This window comes from Lingula anatina, chromosome 1 (assembly GCF_051362555.1).
Source record: "Lingula anatina isolate TDL-2025a chromosome 1, LinAna3.0, whole genome shotgun sequence".
NCBI lineage: Eukaryota > Metazoa > Brachiopoda > Lingulata > Lingulida > Lingulidae > Lingula > Lingula anatina.
The window spans coordinates 17931010-17950849 of record NC_141767.1 but is presented as its reverse complement, the minus strand read 5'-3'; the positions used below and the strand labels follow the sequence as shown (position 1 = coordinate 17950849).

The window sequence follows — 19840 nt, the reverse complement described above, 5'->3', positions numbered from 1 at the left end:
CGACCTACTTTCGATCCTTTTCTTTACACAGCCATATAGCTGATTATGTCGCGAGATCATCTTAGATGTGGTCCGTCAATCGAGTATGCGACAAAAATTCTTACATATCGAAAATATCCGAGTCCTGCATCGTGAACTTAATGACTTTATTGTTTTAACAATATTATCAAAATATATTAATTTATAAATAATTTATTTAATGCTTGGTTTGAATCGTTCCGTCAACACACTGAATTTTGAAAAGTGCTTTTTTTTCGTGGGGTGGGGGAATCAATAAAAACGAACCCCCCTCGAGGAAATCCTGGATACGACCCAATACATAATGTACCCCTTCACTAACATCAAGAGGTGCTGGGTTCTTACATTTACAGCGGGATATATTTATCTAAGATAGTTTATTCTAGGGCCTCTAATACGACTCGGGATAGTCTAAGTATCGGCTCTAGTTACGCCAGGAGAAAAGTTACGTAACACCGCAGTTTTATTTCCAAATCCAAAAATCAATTTTATTACCTGGGCATTGCCTAGTTTTATGGAAGAAATCTACGTGACAGAAATCGCCAAATCTTAAATAAGGTTCAAGTGAGAAGGGGAAATTGAAAATATAATTTCGAACGATAATTAAAGGAGCCGCGTGCATAGGCATGCAACAACATTTATATTAATTTGCAAGTCTAGCGATTATTTTTCCATCTGTACACGCCTTTTTTTAACAAAAAATAAAAATTAGAGAATAGTTTTATTGAACTATTATATACAGTAACATTCAATTTCAAAAGTACTTCAGAAGATGAAACATACTGAAAAATGTACTGAAGACAATTAAGACATATACTAGTCTTAACACAATAAAACCGAGGCTTATTTTAACTTCATCTAGGAGGATGAAGTCATAAATAAAGTAACTCAATATTTTACAACTGAAAGCATACATCAAAACTTGGATATAGTTCTCACTCATGATAAAAAATATAATAGTTCAGGTGATATGATTATTACCCAGACACATCAATGATTGATATTAAACTTTGACATAATCGAATAGAAGTTTCTCAAATATAATCTAACTACCAGTATGATACAAGTAATAAAATACGGAAAGCTTGCTTCGACATATTTTATTTCACATTACACTGTATGACCGTCCATGCAAATTTCAATGTGATTTTTTGGGTCCGGAGGAAAAAAAAGGTGCATATATGATGAATTGGATATATTTGTCAACTATAGCACTTGAGAATATCATAATATTAGTAAGTTAGTAATGTGCGAACCTCAATCTTGAGAGATGACTGTGTGCACCCAGCCATCCCTCACGAGGAACAGACGGAGTACAAAAATATAATGAAATATTTTCCCAAAAGTAAAATATTTCATTATAGATTTTGCACAAGCTATCAATGTAAAACCTCTTCATGTAAAAGCATTTACATCAAGTCGGACTTTACAAAGATGTGATGGTTAGTTGAAGGAAGTGTGCGGATTATGATCTTCTCAAACGCTATACTGACGAACAACTCCACATCATCAAAAGCACAAATTTGAAAAATGACTACATCACTAAGATTGAAATAAAACACAGACGACCATAAGTGTTGGTGATACCAATGCTTTGCGAGCAAAAACCTATCTGCATTTAGAATGTGAATAAAGCAACTGGATATTCTATTTTTAATTTTTAAAATAACTGTCGAGGCAGACAAAATTTTCACACAGAACCACAATTAATCTTATTCAATTGAACATTTAAGGAATTATAAATGATCACGCACTGAAGTCAGTTATCTCTTAAGCTATTGGAATTCAATGTTTCACTGTCCTAAGTGAAAAAATAAAACTTACTAAATACAATTACACCCGACCCATATCCGTGACCCAATACATAAAAGGCTTGAGTACATTATTAGATTGTATTCCTCTTATATTTAGTAAATTGCTCTTCATTACCATTCCACATTCTCATTTTTTTTATTGTGCAGACAAGCTGTGTCCTTAAAAAACAAGACTGCTAGGACGTCCAATCATCGATGAAAGTTGTTACAGGGGCTCGTTGCTAGCACCATTAAGTGTTTCGCATCTTGGACATTTGGGCTAGGATTGTTGGTATCTGCGTTCAGGCATTATTTCTGGAAAACTGTCCTTTCGTAGCCTACAATAAAATGTAACATGTTCACACAAAAGTATGAAAAGTAATTGAAAGCTTGCAGTAATTGCAATAAAGAACATGTATGTCACTTGTAATCCTAATAAGTATTTTGATGTTTCATAATACTTTGGTTCTTAACACGATTATTTCATTCTATTATATATCTGAGGCACAAAACAAGAAAACCACATTATGATTTAGGAGAGTGCTAAGATTCAACAAAAAGAAAGTGACTAGAAAATAAGAGAGATAAAAGAAGGAATGTGAATTACGAAAACGCCTAACGATCCGAACAACACAAAACAGTTGAAAATACATGCTTACCTGTACGATGGTCTCTTAGTACCACAACCGCAGCACTGAGGGCGAGATTGGGTGGTAGTAGCCTTGTATTCTAGACTAGTGATAACACAACGTGTGTCACATTGTAACTGATGGAGATCTGAAAGTTGGCCGATAGGCGTGAGCGATTTCTTTCTCTTTTATTTTTTTACAAGTTTGTGACAAAAGCTTTTGACCACTTAAATGAGTTTTTTTCACGTTTGTGACAAATTGAAAGAGCTTTTGGATTCTAAAATGTCTGCTATATGAATTTCCTTGAATAAATTGTAAATAGAAAAATGTCTACATTTAGTGGCTAGACAACAGTTTCCAAACAGTCTAATTTGAAACAATTTTGTCTTTGGCGTTGCACAAAATGTCCAGTTTATTGAATTTGTATTGACAAAAGATTTGTAAAGTTTATAGAATAATTGTTCACCCTCTACCCTGGCCCATAACTTACATTAAAGGCTCCTAAATTCCAATGGTATCACAACTAGGCAAAGACTATCATCAGGCCAGGCGCTCACCAATGCTTCTGCCTCAACTTTAAAACAGAAATTTAGAAGACATTAGTTTCCCTATTTACCTGTTCTCCCTACCCAACTCACTAAACTTAATTTTTTATTCTAGAAGTGGGTCAAGGGGAAGATGCACTTCCTTGTGAAAAGGAGATGTAAAGTTAATGTGGCTAAGAATTTTATCTTAAGAATTTTGTAAAGTGAAAAATGACTTTAGTGTAATATTCTCCGAAATAACTTGAGTTACCTGTTACGGCTTGGAAGATTTCCATTTCTGAGAAACGCTATATTCTTCTGATGTTCCCCATGCAGCTGGAATCTTTTTACGAAAAGTGGGATCTCTATCTGGATTTGCCACAATCGAATTCTGTAAATACATGTAGAAAGGAAAAATAGCCTTAATTTTTCCCTTTACCTCCCTCCCCCAATATACTAACTTTGAAAAGTGGTTCATCCCAAAAGAGTGGATAATGGCCGAGGGTAATCATTTTTACGGTGACGGTGGATCGTTTCATAACAGTGCATGGTAAAGGGCTTTTCTACCAGAATCTTGAAATGAAAATCATTAGTTGTCAAGCATCTAGGGAATTCATTTCGAGTGACTAAGTGGGCTGCCCCCATGAAAGTGTTTAGGGCCTTTACAATGCTATCAACTTATCTTAAATCAAAATATAAATTAACTTTTAGCATGAATTAGTTTTTAAGAATTATGATTAGATGCTCGTTTTCTATCAATCTGACTTAACTTCAACATTTAAAGGTACGCACAAGAGTGAACTGTTGTCTAGTTTGTTTAATTTCCATAAATTGTGTATTTAAAGCAGTCTTCGGCATAAGCAGTTCACTTAAAATAGTAATTAGTTTTATTTGAAGAACGAAATTGCAATCATTTGATACCAGGAGTAACTCTGGCTGCTCCATTTTAATCTTTTTGGTCTAAAATTAAAGACTAACTTTAAAGATACTTTTCTTTCGTGAAACCCATATCAATGATCTTAATGAGTAGCAACGAGTACCTGTGCCACGATGACTTCACCAAACTGTGAGAAGTAAGCCTTCGAGTCATCGACGGTGTTCTTCCAAGACAAAGCCAGCAATATCAGGTCTCTGCACTTCTTGCTGTCGATTGCGATTCTCAAGGGTCTCATCTCCTTTTCTTTTATTCTCTAAAACGGCAACACTTTCCAGTTATTATTATTGACTGTGTAATAATGTATTATTGAATATATAATCATCGACTCAACTTATTATTGTTCGGACAAGTAGATTTGTCATAATGTTTAAATTATTTGACCATAAGTTTTTTTAAAGTTTTCGAAAGAACTTTTGATTCGATTTAATTTTTAATGTAACTGTCACATAATTATAAAAAGGTCAAGGTCATCTTAATAATAATATAAAAATGCAATCCAGGCCAGTTTTATTAAATATATGTATACAGCCATCAGCGGGAGCTCCATCAAGAAGCGCTATCATCGAGTTCTGTTAACAGAAAGAAAAACGGATTAATGACTTTTCCTACCTATGTCAACACTTTGCAATCAGGCTTACCTTTAAGCATTTTCGATCTCAATGAAACACCACATGCCTTGGACGCTCCCCCAATGCGGCCACCTCGTAGACAGACCATGACAGGACTCGCTGGACTCTCCCCCAGTACAGCCACCTCGTAGACGGACCATGACAGGACTCGCTGGACGCTCCCCCAATGCAGCCACCTCGTAGACGGACCATGACAGGACTCGCTGGACGCTCCCCCAGTGCAGCCACCTCGTAGACAGACCATGACAGGACTCGCTGGACACATCCCCAATGCAGCCACCTCGTCGACAGTCTATGACAGGACTCGCTGGCCCCAAAGATTGATCGAAGTAACTGAAGTGTAGATTTGGCCCTCTTCTACTTGCAGATGTCTGTGGGAGCTCTATCAAGAAGCGCCATCATCGAGTTCTGTAAACAGAAAGAAAAACGGATTAATGACTTTTCTAACCTATGTCAGCACTCTGCAGTCAGGCTTACCTTTAAGGGGTTTCCATGTCAGTGAAACACCACATGCCTTGGACGCTCCCCCAGTACAGCCAACTCGTAGACAGACCATGACAGGACTCGCTGGACTCTCCCCCAGTGCAGCCACCTCGTAGACAGACCATGACAGGACTCGCTGGACGCTCCCCCAATGCAGCCACCTCGTAGACGGACCATGACAGGACTCGCTGGGCACATCCCCAATGCAGCCACCTCGACGACAGTCTATGGCAGGACTCGCTGGCACCAAGGATTGATCGAAGTAGCTGAAGTGTAGATGTGGCCCTCTCCTCCTTGCAGTTGTCTGTGGGAGCTCTATCAAGAAGCGCCATCATCGAGTTCTGTAAACAGAAAGAAAAACGGATTAATGACTTTTCTAACCTATGTCAGCACTCTGCAGTGAGGCTTACCTTTAAGGGGATTCCATCTCAATGAAACACCACATGCCTTGGACGCTCCCCCAGTACAGCCACCTCGTAGACAGACCATGACAGGACTCGCTGGACACTTCTCCAATGCAGCCACCTCGTCGACAGTCTATGGCAGGACTCGCTGGCACCAAGGATTGATCGAAGTAGCTGAAGTGTAGATGTGGCCCTCTCCTCCTTGCAGTTGTCTGTGGGAGCTCTATCAAGAAGCGCCATCATCGAGTTCTGTAAACAGAAAGAAAAACGGATTAATGACTTTTCAAACCTATGTCAGCACTCTGCAGTCAGGCTTACCTTTAAGGGGTTTCCATCTCAGTGAAACACCACATGCCTTGGACGCTCCCCCAGTACAGCCACCTCGTAGACAGACCATGACAGGACTCGCTGGACACTTCCCCAATGCAGCCACCTCGTAGACACACCATGGCAGGACTTGTTGGACGCTCCCTCAATGAAAGAAAGAAAGAAAAACGGATTAATGACTTTTCCTACCTATGTCAGCACTTTGCAGTCAGGCTTACCTTTAAGCATTTTCCATCTCAGTGAAACACCACATGCCTTGGACGCTCCCCCAGTGCCGCCACCTCATAGACGGACCATGACAGGACTCGCTGGATGCTCCCCCAGTGCAGCCACCTCGAAGACAGACCATGACAGGACTCGCCGGACGCTTCCCCAATGCAGCCACCTTGTAGACAGACCATGGCACGACTCGCTGGACACTTCACCAATGCAGCCACCTCGTCGACAGTCTATGGCAGGACTCGCTGGCACCAAGGATTGATCAAAGTAGCCGAGTGGCCCTCATCTCCTTGCAGTTGTCTGTGGGAGCTCTATCGAGAAGCGCCATCATCGAGTTCTGTAATCAGTAAGAAAAAACGGATTAATGACTTTTCTAACCTATGTCAGCACTCTGCAGCCAGGCTTACCTTTAAGGGGTTTCCATCTCAGTGAAACACCAAATGCCTTGAATGCTTCCTCAATGCAGCCACCTCGTAGACAGACCATGACAGGACTCGATGGACGCTTCCCAATTGCAGTCACCTCGTAGACGGACAAGGGCAGGACTCGCTGGCACCAAGGATTGATCGAAGTAGCTGAAGTGTAGATGTGTTCCTCTTCTCCTTGCAGTTGTCACTTGGAGCTCCTTTGAGAATCGCCATTATCGAGTTCTGTTAACAGAAAGAAAAACTGATTAATGACTTTTCCTACCTATGTCAGCACTTTGTAGAATGGCTTACCTTTAAGCGTTTTCCATCACAGTGAAACACCACATGCATTGGACGCTTCCCCAATGCAGCCAGGACTCGTTGGACGCTCTCCAAATGCAGCCACCTCGTAGACAGACCATGACAGGACTTGCTGGCACCAAGGATTGATCGAAGAAGCTGAAGCGTAGATGTGGCCCTCTTCCCCTTGCAGTTGTCAATGGGAGCTCTATCGAGAATCGCTATAATCGAGTTCTGTTAAAAGAAAGAAAAATGGATTAATGACTTTTCTTACCTATGTACATGTATGTAAAGAAACCTGGAATGCACAGAAACATATACAGTGACACTACAACAATATAGCCCACAATAGCAGAGAGCCGATGATGTATCCTGCGACGATTCCTGAGCGACGATTCCTGAGCGAGGATTCCTGAGCGAGGATAAGGAGAAGCGAAGGTTTTTAGCTGGCCAGCTAAACGAAACGTCGAATCCACCGTAAAGACGCCTGCGTGTGCGAGAAACAACATGTCGATGAGCGATGCGTTGACTTGGGACGAGGAAAAGATTCGCAGAAATGCGAGTTGACTCCTGTTTCCTTTTTGCTTGATACGGGGCGCAATACATGGCATCCTCCTCGCTGCTCCAGATCTGTCTGCGTTGAGTGAACGCAATTTCAAAATTTCGCGCTTTTATAGCTTCAGTGATATAAAGTCACATGGTGGCGTCCCTGGTCAACTTGTTAATAGGGAGTGGCGTTTGAAAGTGATGCCCATAATTGATTGAAATATTTTTTAACATACACATTTTATTAACTATATTTTTATTTTGATTATTTTGTTTATCATTTTATTTTATAATAAGAGTGATAAGTATTACGCAGTGACTCCGAAATGTACAGACAAATTTGATGACAATTTCTGAGCAACATACCTTCTCCCCAAATTTATGATAGGCCCGATGTCCGTTAAACTGGTACAGGTAGCCGTGAACGTCTCGCAGGACACTATAGTACGTGTGTATTCGAACACTGATCCAAAATGTGGATAATGAAGTAGTGTGACCGCATTTTCGAGGCAGCCTGAGGGAGCATGATTGTTTTGATTGTAGTGAATTGTAGTGAGTCAATTGAAAGTACACTGGACTTACCAGATACAGTCACCTCAGTACTGTAAAACATATTTCGGAATTAACTGAGTTGTTATTCTTTGAAATAAAAAAACAAGTTATTGTGATTTTACGAAACAAAAGAAAGCAGCAGTGGGTCACATGAAAAATCTCGATTAACTTATACCAGGCAGCAGAAACAAATGAATATTTTTTTTTGCACATTAAAGGTAGGCCCTATACTGATATCAGGTACATATATGCTTACATGCTAATAGGTAAATTGCTCATTATCAATGTTTTCATGGCCAGGCACACAATAGCTTCATTTGTGTTTTTTAAGTGAGGTGACCGACACTGCTTGAAAATCGAACTCGGGACTTGCTTCGCCTGCCACGAGAATACTCTATGATTCTCATTTAAAGAATCTTAAGTTATATCCATGATTAGCTAGACGATATGATGGCAGGACACAGTTAATTGTTTTAGACGAAACTGCATTTTCATAGACAGTAATTTCGTTAACAAGCATTGTGAAACATGTACTTGGTTGTTGAGGACAAAATGTGTCAGTAAAATTAATGTGCATCTCGTAACCTCTGTAGAACAGTCTAATTTTTGGTGGTATGAGTAACGTGCGAATATTATCCAAAATGGTTTTTTAAAACCTTCTTTACTGAATACGAAAACTTTCCGTACTAGCAAGGCATGAATACGAAAATGCTTGCATTATTACGCAAAAATCTAGATTACGCGACCCCCCTAATTCCCGCTACTCGCGGTACTCCAGGTAGAAAAACGTTTCACACGCACACACACACACACACACACAAAGTCACTGTCAGTGCATGTTTAGGTAGTTATACACCACACAATATACTCCTGTGCCTTACATCACTCCCTTAAATCCCTCTCCAATTTCGATTTCAGATTGTTATTCAGTAACAGACATAATTACATGTCAAGGTGTTCTGGTACAGACAAATCATGCTCAATACATGCCTAGATATCAAATTTTTGAAGCTGAACAACGTGACCGTGATCAGGTGTCGTAAGGCTTACATTACATTACAATCTTGCGTTCTTATTTGATGAATGTTATTAGCCAGAATATATCTAGGCACTTCACTGAATGTTCATTTTTCTCTTTTATTTTTTTTCCATTGCTAGTAACCTATAGATGTAACATTGTCTGTGTACTGATCATCATAACTATTTGGATGCTGCAATGTTATGAAAAGAAACCATGCTGACTGTAAACTCTGCATTCCTATTAATCGTTTTTGTCCCAACACCAAGGGCTTATCGAATAATTAATTATTCTGATTTTATTTGTGTCCTTGCCTTATTGAAATATCAGAATTTTTTTTAGTGAAAATCGGCATCCCCAATTTATGAATTGAACAAGACTAAACAAAGCTAGGTCATTTATGGTCCAAAAAGGGTAGGCCTACCACGACTTTAAAGTGTTGTATGCCATTGCATTCAGCGAGGGTCCTCTGGAGTTAGTGCATAGTAGCTAATACTATACATTCACTGTGAATGCACCCATTATCACTGTGGGCCCCTGGAAGCGGGTACTTATAACATTGAAGCTTGTCTTGAACAGCGCCATCTATTTTCTCCGACCAGAGCGGGGAGCTTACAGATACATAACATGCATTTTACCAGTGATTGAAGCATAGCTACTGTGACACATAGGAAAGTGGTCTTTTCAGGTAGTTTACTAGCGTAACCTGTGTAACTATAAGATACCGATCTGACACTCAGAAGTCTTTGTAAGTGGAAAGTTCTGTAAATATATATTGTTGGTTTGATCACATTCTACCGCGGTACCGTGAGTGACGTTTTTTCTGATAATGTGATAATTGCCAACTTCAGCAAAACCATTATCTAAATGTGCTATTGGTTAACTTCCTTTGAAAAATAATGTGACAATCTAATCACATGATTTTTATTTGTTTTATGGTGGACGCGAGCTGATCTGTGTGAATGATGAATGATTGTTACTGTTAGCGGGCCTTAGTAAGGAAAACGGTCATTAATGGGTCGCTTTTAGAGAATTTAGGTCCATTTTAATGGTAATTTTCTTTTATAGCACAGGCGCTGCTGTACCATGAGTGGGTCTCAGCCAAGCTCGGAGTCCAAATGTCTTGAGAATGGTGACAGTGGCAGGAATAAAACTGGTGTATCCAGTCTGCTTAAGTACAGGTTTCAGAAGACAGCGGTTAACAAAGTGCAGAGTGTCAAGAATGGGGTGGAAGTCACCAGGGCCCAACCCTCAACTCCAGAAAAACAACAGGGTTAGTACATGTTTGTGTACTGAAATGTATGCTTACATCACACACTTACACCTATTATTTATTTAGCCTTAAAGGTCTAGTTAAAGGTACATACGAACCGAGCATCGGTGGAGCATGGATTCCCAGTAACACATACTAATTTATAATAATAATTTATTTATTGTCATATTTATACAAGTATAAAATGAATATTGGTATGATCTGTCGATAAAATGTGATACAGTGGAATAATTAAAATACATTTTGTTCATTAAAAATACGTACTGCTGATGGATAAAAACTATTTTTAATGCGCGTGGAGGTTGCTTTTAATGACCGTAGTCGGCTTGTTGACATATGCATAAGTAGGCTATACGCTGGGTGACCAGGGTCACCCGTGATTGACTTTACTTTCTTGAGCACTCGTCTCGTATACAAACATTCAATAGACGGCAAGTCCCTACCTACAATGTGCCTGGCAGTTTTTACTACGCGATTGAGGCGATTCTTGTCCTCTGCTGTAGCACTACCGTACCAGAAGGTGAAAGATTGTGTTAGTACACTCTCAATCATGTAAACCACTTCTAGTAGTTTCTTATACGACTCAAATAATTTTGACCTGCCAGGGGATAAACTGAATAGATCACTCGATCAGCCATAAAAGAGCTTTTTTGGTAAAATCCTTTTGGTAACTCTCTTAGTTATACTACTTGAAACTATATGCTGGCATTTGGTCGGTTTTTGCAGCAAAGAAATTGACTTTGTATGCATCTTTAAGGAATGAAAAAATGGAAAGTGGTCACAAATTTAAAAATTGTAATGGTATTGACTCAAACATAAATTTCCACCATCAGTATATTTTTTGCACCCAAACAACGTAAAATTTGTGACAAAATGAAGTGTACATAGTAAAAGCATTTTTGTAAGCTTTGTTGAAAGATTCTATTCTTCATATTATATTATTGGTCCTTAATTCACTGTAACTCTATCCCCTCAGTGACTGCGATCCCAGAGACTCCAGAAGCCAGTCACCCAAGTCCTATATCTAGTCCAATATTTACCAAAGTCCAGCAGGACTCCAGTCCAATGTCTAGTCCAGTATTCACAAAGACCAAGGGAAGGAAAGCACCTGCTCGCATTTTAGAAACAGACTCTGAGGAAGAATCTGCCAAATCTCCACTGAAAACTCCATCTTCTCCATGGCTGTCCAAAGAATTTGGTAAACAAGTATTGAACGGAACTGTGGATCTTAGTCACAAAGCAGAGACAGAGTTTTGTGAGAAACTAACTGCGTTACAGGAGTTGTTTCCGACCAGGCCAAGAGTGTATCTGGAACAGGCAATTAAATCTACCCCTAACTTGGACCAAGCAATAGATGCTGTTATAGCATTTGACACAATGGGCACTTCAGGTATGTCTTGTGTGTACAGTCTTTGCCAAATAACTTTTTGCCCTCTGGTCCTTCATACCAGACAGGGTCTACGAGTCTACTGGCCTAAAGTAGAAGGTGGGCAGTTACTGAATATATTTACAAAATTTTACTAGCCTTACTTCAATTTCATTGGCATTTGGTGTGAGGCTAGTGGTCATTTGCAAAGACTATGTATCAAAGTCATAATTTGTAATCAGTGCTTTGATGAAGTAGTATCAGACTGCTTGCAGTATTAAGATTTCACTGAGATGATATAAAAATGATATTTTTTCGCAAAAAATATTCTAGAGAGGAAGAGGTCACGCCAGGAAAGCCAGGAGAGTGTGGAGTCTGACATATCTTTTCCAAGGTCTAAGAAATGCCGGCCACTGCGGATAGACAGCTCTAGTTCCCAGCATTCACAGGAAGAGGAGGTTGCTAGTTTTCATATAGATGAAGAAACCAAACAAGAAAGGATTAGATTTCTTAAAGAAGCATTCCCAAATATCCCTGAAAAGGTAATGGCATTTAATTTTATTAAATAATCAATGTATTTGTTAAGCCATGATTTCATTGCATGTAAAAATTGGCTCTCAAAGTATTTGCGATTTCCAAGAATTGTTTGTTAGACCAGTTGGATATGTTAATGGCTGAGAATTTTGTACTCCTCAAAATCTTTGACACTTGCTTTTGAGTCCCATAGCAGCTATATTTTGATACTGAACAATAGTGAAATTGCATAGATCATGTTATAAAAAGTTATCATTCTATGTATTAAATGATAAACATAGCCAGGTACAAGGTGCTTTAACTGTCAACTCTATATGTTCTCCTTAGGATCTGTCTGTGGTACTGTCAGATAACCAGTGGTCAGTGGAACAGGCCACCGAGTCCTTGACAGCATTCCAAAGCCAGGGGGATGACCAAAGTGACCAGCAACATGATGGTGACAAAGAAGTTATTGAGATATCTGATGAAGACAGCAACCAGCCTTCTACATCACTGCCTGTTAAACAACAGCATATTCAGTGTATGTCCAGTCAAATTAACCTCCCCCCTCTTCTTCCATAAACAGCCACACTTGTAGTCATTAAAGGATCTTGTACTGAATAGTAAATATTGAATCAAGTGGATGTGATGAATTAATAATTAATTTATTTCCCTTGTAACATGGTAATGGTCTTGTCTGGAGTGAAAAAGATATAATTATGTATGTTTTTTTCAGACACAGCAAAAAGGAAAAATGTTAAAGATTTTGAGGAGGAAGAAGAGGAGTTTGAAATGGGTGCCTATGACAGTGATAGTAGCATTGAGGTGAGTCTATTTTATATGTGAAGTTCTCTCTACTCCACATACATCTGTTAGTGTTTGCTCTCTAGATTACTTATTTACATGCAGATATTTGATTACTTCATGGATCATTGCAGTAATTGAATTTTGGACATCAGCATAATGGCCTTTTTTAATGCATTGGTCTCCTTTCATATAATTCTCTAATATTACATAATTATTATATAATTCAGTAAATGTATATTCAGCACCATGTAGTAGTAATATAAGTGTTGTCATTTACGTTATTAGTAATGTTGCCAGTGTTAGCAACCTATTTTCTAAGTTAAAACTGCATATCTCCTTAGTTTGATGAAGATGACACACGGCGTCAGGCTGCCAGGGAGATGGTGTTTTCTTTCTTCAATGAAGCAATATATGAAGAGCTCCTTAATATGCCCACCTGCTCCAAGAAAAAAGCTGAACTAATTATGAGTTTAAGGCCTTTTGAAAGCTTTCAGGATTTGGTAGGTCACAGTTAATTAACAGGAGGAAATATTGTCATAATAAATTGAAAAATTTGATTTCTTTGACTGGTTGTTGTAAAGGTCAAATTAGTGTCAGTTTCATCTATGATGATAAAAACTACCAACAGTAATTTAACATATTAATGTTAATGTCAGATAGAAGAAAATACTCATGCTGGTGAAGATGAGTATGCAATTTTACATCTGATGACTATGTTAAAAGTACATTAAAATATTGAATTATTTTTAGGTAGAAAAATTTGATTCCACCAAAGGACTGAGCTATGATACCCTGACAGGTTGCCAGGAGCTGATCCGCACACGAGCAGCTGTGACGAAGCTAATGTTGAGATGTGAGGACATTTCTAGGAGGATGGAGTCTCTGGTCAGCAGACTGACTGGAGATGTGGCCTTGCATGGAGAGGAGGGAGAAATCACCCGGCAACCAAATGTACTCAATTCAGAGTAAGGACATGAAGCAATTGGTTCAATGCGTACTTTTCTGTCTGTTTTTTTTTTTTTTTCTTTTTGTGTCATGACTCTTGAATGTAGCATGCAAAATTTCCCCTTTCGTACATTCTGAATGTATACCTCTACCAGTTTTTTCAGAATTTCACTTTTGTTTCAGTTTCACTTTAAAGCCTTATCAAATGGTCGGCCTGAACTGGATTAGACTGATGCACAAACAGGAGTTGAATGGAATTCTTGCAGATGAAATGGTAGGTTTATAAGCAGGCTTGCCACCTGGGAATATACCAGCTACTGAGTGTAGTTTGCCTTTTTGAGCCAAAAAATGTCATTTTTCAGACACTTGCAGATATTGGATATGGATGGGGTGGTGGTGTATATATTTCAACTCTTTTTCCATATGTTCACTATCTGTATCTCAAATATCTAAAACAATCAGATATCTTTTGTTATCCAATACCACGCCCTAAACATTCGTCAGTTTTATCATGAAAAGTAAAAGTAAAATACATTGATATCAGACTTGTCAGAACGTGTTTTTTTTGTAATATGAGAAATACATTCCAGGGTCTAGGCAAGACTATACAGGCCATAGCATTCCTAGCACATCTCTTAGAAATAGGTGACACTGGACCTCATATCATTATTGTGCCTTCTTCAACTTTGGGTAAGTTATAAGACGTGAGGTGCAGGAAACTGAAACTAAGTCACTGAATTGTAAATATGTTAATTTATTGGCCTGATTTGCAGAAACCTTGAACTTTTGTTGAATGTAGCTTTTCATTTGTCTTTACAGTTATTGTATGATGCCATAGCCTCTAGTCTCTTATCCACCATGCTACATAGCAAGCACTGACTATCAATCCAGACAGTTTATTTTGTTTGATAATTTCAGACAACTGGCTTAGAGAGTTAAAAGTGTGGTGCCCAAGTCTTGAGGTGTGTGTCTACTATGGTAGTCAGAGTGAAAGGGCCGAAATCAGATACCAAATACTTGGAGGACAGATTGACTTCAATGTTATGGTTACCTCGTAAGTTCAACAAAATTTTTACATTATTATTTGGTACAATAATTTAGCACACATTGAACTATTTTGACACTTGTTTGAACAATGCTCTTCAAAGGAATTTTTTTCTGAGCTGAAGCCCTATTTACTATCACGTCTCTTTTGTTTGTGCTTGTGTTTAAGGTCACATAAAAATCATTTTGATGGAATTTGTAGAATGTTTTAGAAGAGTACATTTATCTTTGAGATACAGCATTTTTACATTTACAAGGTACAACATTGCCACTGGTACAGCAGAGGACAGGGGTTTATTCAAGAAGTTCAAGTTCCATTATGCTGTATTAGATGAGGCACACATGTTGAAAAATATGTCATCTGCTAGATATCAGAGTCTAATGAGAGTCAGTGTAAGTAAGCTCCTTTTCAAAGCATATAAGAAGAATAACTAATAATACATGTATATGGACATCATCTGCTTAGTAGGTCATGCTTGCAAAATGAAAAATTACATACTATTAAAGGTACATTGGAACTGAGCATCGATGGAGCGCGGATTCCCAGTAACACATGTAAACCACTTCTACTAGATTCTTATATGACTCAAATAAATTCGACATGCCAAGGGATAAACTGAATAGATCACTCGATCAGCCATAAAAGACTTTTAGACTGCTCCTTTCTTTAAATTTTTGGTTGTAAATTTAACCTTCTTTCGTGACCTACTTTCCTGCCCCATTGACATACAGCTTAGAATGTCAGCAGAAAAATCCGTTCAAACATCATTTTCGGGTAAAATTAAACAATGCCTTTTGGTCATTCTCTTAGTTATACTATTTGAAACTATATGCTGGCATTTGGTTGGTTTTTGTGACAAAAAATTGACTTTGTATGCATCTTTAAATATTTTGACTTTATGTGATTGAGCAAATTTGATTGAGATATTTATTCTGCTGTTTGCTATTTGTACCTACATGGTATTACAGAGATTGTTTTTTTTTTATTTATGCAGCTTTTCTAGATTGTCGCAAAAATATAAGGGATACTTTAAGTCATCAGGGTTCTTTCTCTAATTTCTCCTGTATTTAGGCAAGCAGACGTCTGCTGCTCACAGGGACCCCTCTGCAGAACAATCTGGTAGAGCTGATGTCCCTGCTCTGCTTTGTGATGCCTGAAATCTTTGTGGGGAAAACAGAACAGCTGAAGAGGATTTTCTCAACTTGTACTGTAAGTTTGATTTCTCTTTTCTTTTTCATGTCCGTATACCTGTCAGACTTTTTCATGTGTGTCTGAAGGTTGTGGTCGAAGTAATTTCTCAGTACAGATATATGTAAATGTTTTGTCAATTTTGAGACTTTTCTGTTTTATATGCTGAATGCAAGAAGTTTGTGATTTTACGACATAATAGCAGAAGTGCTGGCTGCTTTGGCAGTCCTCTCTAACAAGTGACATTGTATATTTTTTTGTTTTGATTCAGAAAGGGGCCAGTGACAATTCTGGACGAAGTGAGTTTGAGAAGGGCAGAATAGCTCATGCTAAACGCATCATGAAGCCTTTTGTCTTGAGGCGCTTGAAGTCTGAGGTAGGAAGTGTTCTGTATGGTACAAAAGTTCTCTTTTAATATCAGAATATTGCCAAAATACATCAGAAGTATCTGAACCCTGTTACAGGTCTATACAGATTTGCAGTCAATTATGACAAAAGATCCACTGTGAAGCCTCTTGCTTCGAAGTCGGGGGTTGGAAGCACAACGCTGCTCTTTTAACTCTAGATTATTGTTGAATTCCAGTTGCTACATGTTTGACACATGTGTATTTGCATTATATGAAAAAAGACCTACAATGGATCCAGAAATTATAGGTGACAAGTTACGTATAAGATAATAACACTAGATGAGACCACTGCATGTCGGATTTGATAACATTTCACTCTGTGTTGCAGGTTCTGAAACAGCTGCCAGCCAAAGTAGAAAAAATACATCATTGTCCCTTGACAAATGAACAGCGGCGACTTTATGATGAGCTGGTGACTAAATACTCCGCACAGTCTTTAAAGGAAGACCAAGAGGAGAAGGGGTCCTCCATCTTAATGCAGCTTAGAAAGATGGCCAACCACCAACTTCTGCATAGGAACAAATATCCTGATAATGTGCTGAGACATATGGCCAAACTGATGTTGAAGGTAAAGAATGTAGTTCCACCACCTTCACTGGTACACTTGATTACCTCTAAGTCTGCAACATTAGCCGTTGGTCTTCATTTTTGATTAAAGCATAGCAGAATAAGATGCATTCAGATATGTAAAAAAAGAATTATACAGGAGGTACAAACCAAATATATTTACTTTGAAAAAAAAAAACATGAGTCAGGTACGTTTTTTTTTTTTTTTTCTTAAGGAACCTACGCACACAGATGCCAATGAAGAATATATATACGAAGACATGCAAGTTATGTCCGACTTTGAACTCCATAAATTATGTCAAATGTACAAGGTGAGTGAGGGATTTCTTACAGTTTAAGTATGTTTAAACAAAACTATAATGTGGTATAGGCATAAAAACGTTTGTGACATTTGCAGGTTGTAGTAGCTTTCAATTCCAAGCAATTTTCAATAGAGGATGCATTTTAAGGTGCTTTTTCCTTTGATGTAAGATTCTGTGGTTGTCACATATGCTGAATCTTTCACAAAATTTTCATTTTTTTTTTTTGTAGGTTTTGTCAAATTTTGATCTGAAGGAGGAGGTTATTTTGGAAACTGGAAAATTCCGGGTGTTAGACGACTTTCTACCTGACATGAAGACTAAGGTTAATAAATGCTTTCCAATATTTTCTTTCATCTTTGGCAAGGTTTATGCATTGTAAAAACTAATTTTATATAAATTAAAAATTTTTGAGTAAAATGTTTTTTAAAACTGGCAGTTTCAGGATAATCATCTTGTATTTTGATATTTCAGGGTGACAGGGTGCTGCTTTTTAGCCAGTTTACTATGATGTTAGATATTATAGAAGAATATATGAAAGCTAGAGGACACAGATACTTCAGATTAGATGGAAGTACCCCTGTAGTAGAAAGGTAGGAATAGGATGCTTAGGTGTATGTTTTATATGACATATCTTGGGGAATTGAGCATAGTTTGGTTACAGTGCTCTAAAAAGGCTACCTTTGTTTCAACAAAGAGCAAGAACCATCTTAACCATTTTCCTTTTTTGTTGAACAGACAAGAAATGATAGACAGGTTCAACAACGACAAAGACATCTTCATATTTTTACTGTCCACTAAAGCTGGTGGTCTGGGCATCAACCTGACTTCGGCCAATGTTGTGATACTCCATGATATAGACTTCAATCCTTACAATGACAAGCAGGCAGAGGACAGGTGTCACAGAGTAGGGCAAACAAGGTAAAAACATGCATTCCTTTTATATCTGTGTATATCCAATCCAAATTGGAAAGTTGCCATCTAATATAAATGTAATTTCCAAGATCTAAATTTATTATTTTTACACTCACAGGTAAAAATCTCCAGAAATTAGCTATTGTGAGGGTGACTCAATAAGTAGCAATTTTGACTGAAAAATGGGTGTATAGATTAAAATTTTGTGAATAGTTTTAGGTATGGTGTACTGTGATGGTTATAATTGGCAGCTGGGGAAATTGTTAGGTCTCAATGAAATGTTGGCCTTATAAAGTTCTAATGCTAATGTGTGTGCCTTTAAAATAGGGTGTACAGTTTGGGTAGATATAACAGCATTTAAAAAGAAAAGTTTCTACTTAAAATAATGTTTGGACGTTATTCCCTGTGCAGTGCATGCTTGCATTGTGATAATCACTGTCTTGAATATTTTGGCAATTGAACTATTGGTTCCCTCTTGGTAATGGCTTAGGCAGACACACTTTTGATGAAACTTGAGCTCATTAGTGTTTAATGTTAGGGGACTTAACTGAAAACTAGTCCTTATAATGGCTTCCTTTTTAGAGATGTGACAGTGATCCGTCTTATTGCTTCTAACACAGTGGAGGAGGCCATGTTGGCCTGCGCCAACCAGAAATTACAACTAGAACAAGATCTCACTGGGAAACAAAGTAAGATAGAATATGAAAAAACTTCCTAAATATTTTGATTATTATCATTATTATTACTATAAAAATTTTGATAAGCATAAGATTTAAATATTAATTCTTTTCTGTGTAAGGTATATTTTAGCAAAAAAAAAAAAAAAAATCTAAGGCTAATTATTGTAATTTTTGTAATGATCAGCTATTTCACAAATATACATTTGATGGTTTTGAAATGTTAAAAATCTTAATGTTTTATTACATTTTTCCAGACACATCAGAGGCCTCAGTTGTTGTCAAGCTACTTAAAGAGTCCTTGAAAGCTGGAACAAGCTCAGGGAGTGAAGTGTGAAGAGAAATTCCACTCAAATTACACTAGATAATACTCTGGCTACTTCATACTGAATTAGAGAATGACTCTTGGTGTAGTTCAACATCATTCAAGCTCTTACAAAAACATGAAGATTTTTGTGATTATGAAATACAGTTTCTCATTTTGATATTTAGTTTGCATGTACAAGGTCTTCACTGATGTTATTGAGTAACATATTCCCTGTTCACAGTGAAATGGCTTAAGTTATTGCATGAAGATTGATGTAATTTTTGATTATCTGTTCATAATTATACCAATCATGATGTGAAATTAAGAAATTTGTGAAGGTAATTGGGGTACACCGCTTTTTAGAGAGACTGGATTGATTTGATAATTGTGCCATTAATTTGAAGTTGAGGCCCTTTTTTTGTTGAAGAGAGGTGTCAGAATAGATGTCCTGTGTTTTTTTTTTTTTTGGTTATAGAATTAAAAAACTTAATTGCATGAAATACCATTTTATAACCAATTTTTCATCCAAACAAAATATGACAAAACTAAGCATGATGTTACTTGATCCTTCATACTGTTATCTCAATTATGTATAATAAAAGTAAAGATTAAAACTAATGTATTTCTAATAAAAGAAGGAGATGTCTTTCTATAAAAGTATTATTTTGTGTTGTCTGTATAGCACTATTTACTTGCAAAAACAGTTTTTATTAGATGGACACCAAGATCAAATTTATTTGTATCA

At 37.6% G+C, this 19840-nt stretch overlaps 2 protein-coding genes across 7 annotated transcripts; one reads left to right on the top strand and one right to left on the bottom strand.

Annotated features, from left to right (window-relative positions):
* Positions 1-720: 720 nt before the first annotated feature.
* LOC106178149 (uncharacterized) lies at positions 721-6744 on the bottom strand. Of its 4 annotated transcripts, none has more exons than XM_087001137.1 (7): positions 6683-6744; positions 4540-6300; positions 4005-4154; positions 3236-3355; positions 2931-3014; positions 2471-2588; positions 721-2149 (listed from the first exon to the last, which is right to left on the bottom strand). In XM_087001137.1, the coding sequence occupies exons 2-3, from the start codon at positions 4793-4795 to the stop codon at positions 4051-4053; spliced, it is 360 nt and encodes a 119-aa protein (XP_086857263.1). In that variant the 5' UTR covers positions 4796-6300; positions 6683-6744; the 3' UTR covers positions 721-2149; positions 2471-2588; positions 2931-3014; positions 3236-3355; positions 4005-4050. The 4 variants fall into 4 exon arrangements, with proteins under 4 accessions (XP_086857263.1, XP_086857264.1, XP_086857265.1 ...); XM_087001138.1 differs by having other exon boundaries at positions 4540-4938; positions 5008-6738; XM_087001139.1 differs by having other exon boundaries at positions 4540-5666; positions 5736-6738.
* A 1995-nt stretch (positions 6745-8739) lies between these two features.
* LOC106178194 (SWI/SNF-related matrix-associated actin-dependent regulator of chromatin subfamily A containing DEAD/H box 1) lies at positions 8740-19758 on the top strand. Of its 3 annotated transcripts, none has more exons than XM_087002209.1 (21): positions 8740-8802; positions 9855-10059; positions 11036-11449; positions 11759-11967; positions 12287-12479; positions 12675-12763; positions 13087-13249; positions 13500-13710; positions 13874-13964; positions 14281-14380; positions 14609-14744; positions 14992-15127; positions 15807-15944; positions 16195-16299; positions 16659-16898; positions 17113-17208; positions 17429-17521; positions 17671-17789; positions 17935-18117; positions 18694-18800; positions 19046-19758. In XM_087002209.1, exons 1-21 carry the CDS (start codon positions 8755-8757, stop codon positions 19123-19125), a joined length of 3156 nt encoding a protein of 1051 aa, XP_086858335.1. In that variant the 5' UTR covers positions 8740-8754; the 3' UTR covers positions 19126-19758. The 3 variants fall into 3 exon arrangements, with proteins under 3 accessions (XP_086858335.1, XP_086858336.1, XP_086858337.1); XM_087002210.1 differs by lacking the exon at positions 8740-8802 and adding an exon at positions 9331-9474; XM_087002211.1 differs by lacking the exon at positions 8740-8802 and adding an exon at positions 9384-9534.
* Positions 19759-19840: the final 82 nt, after the last annotated feature.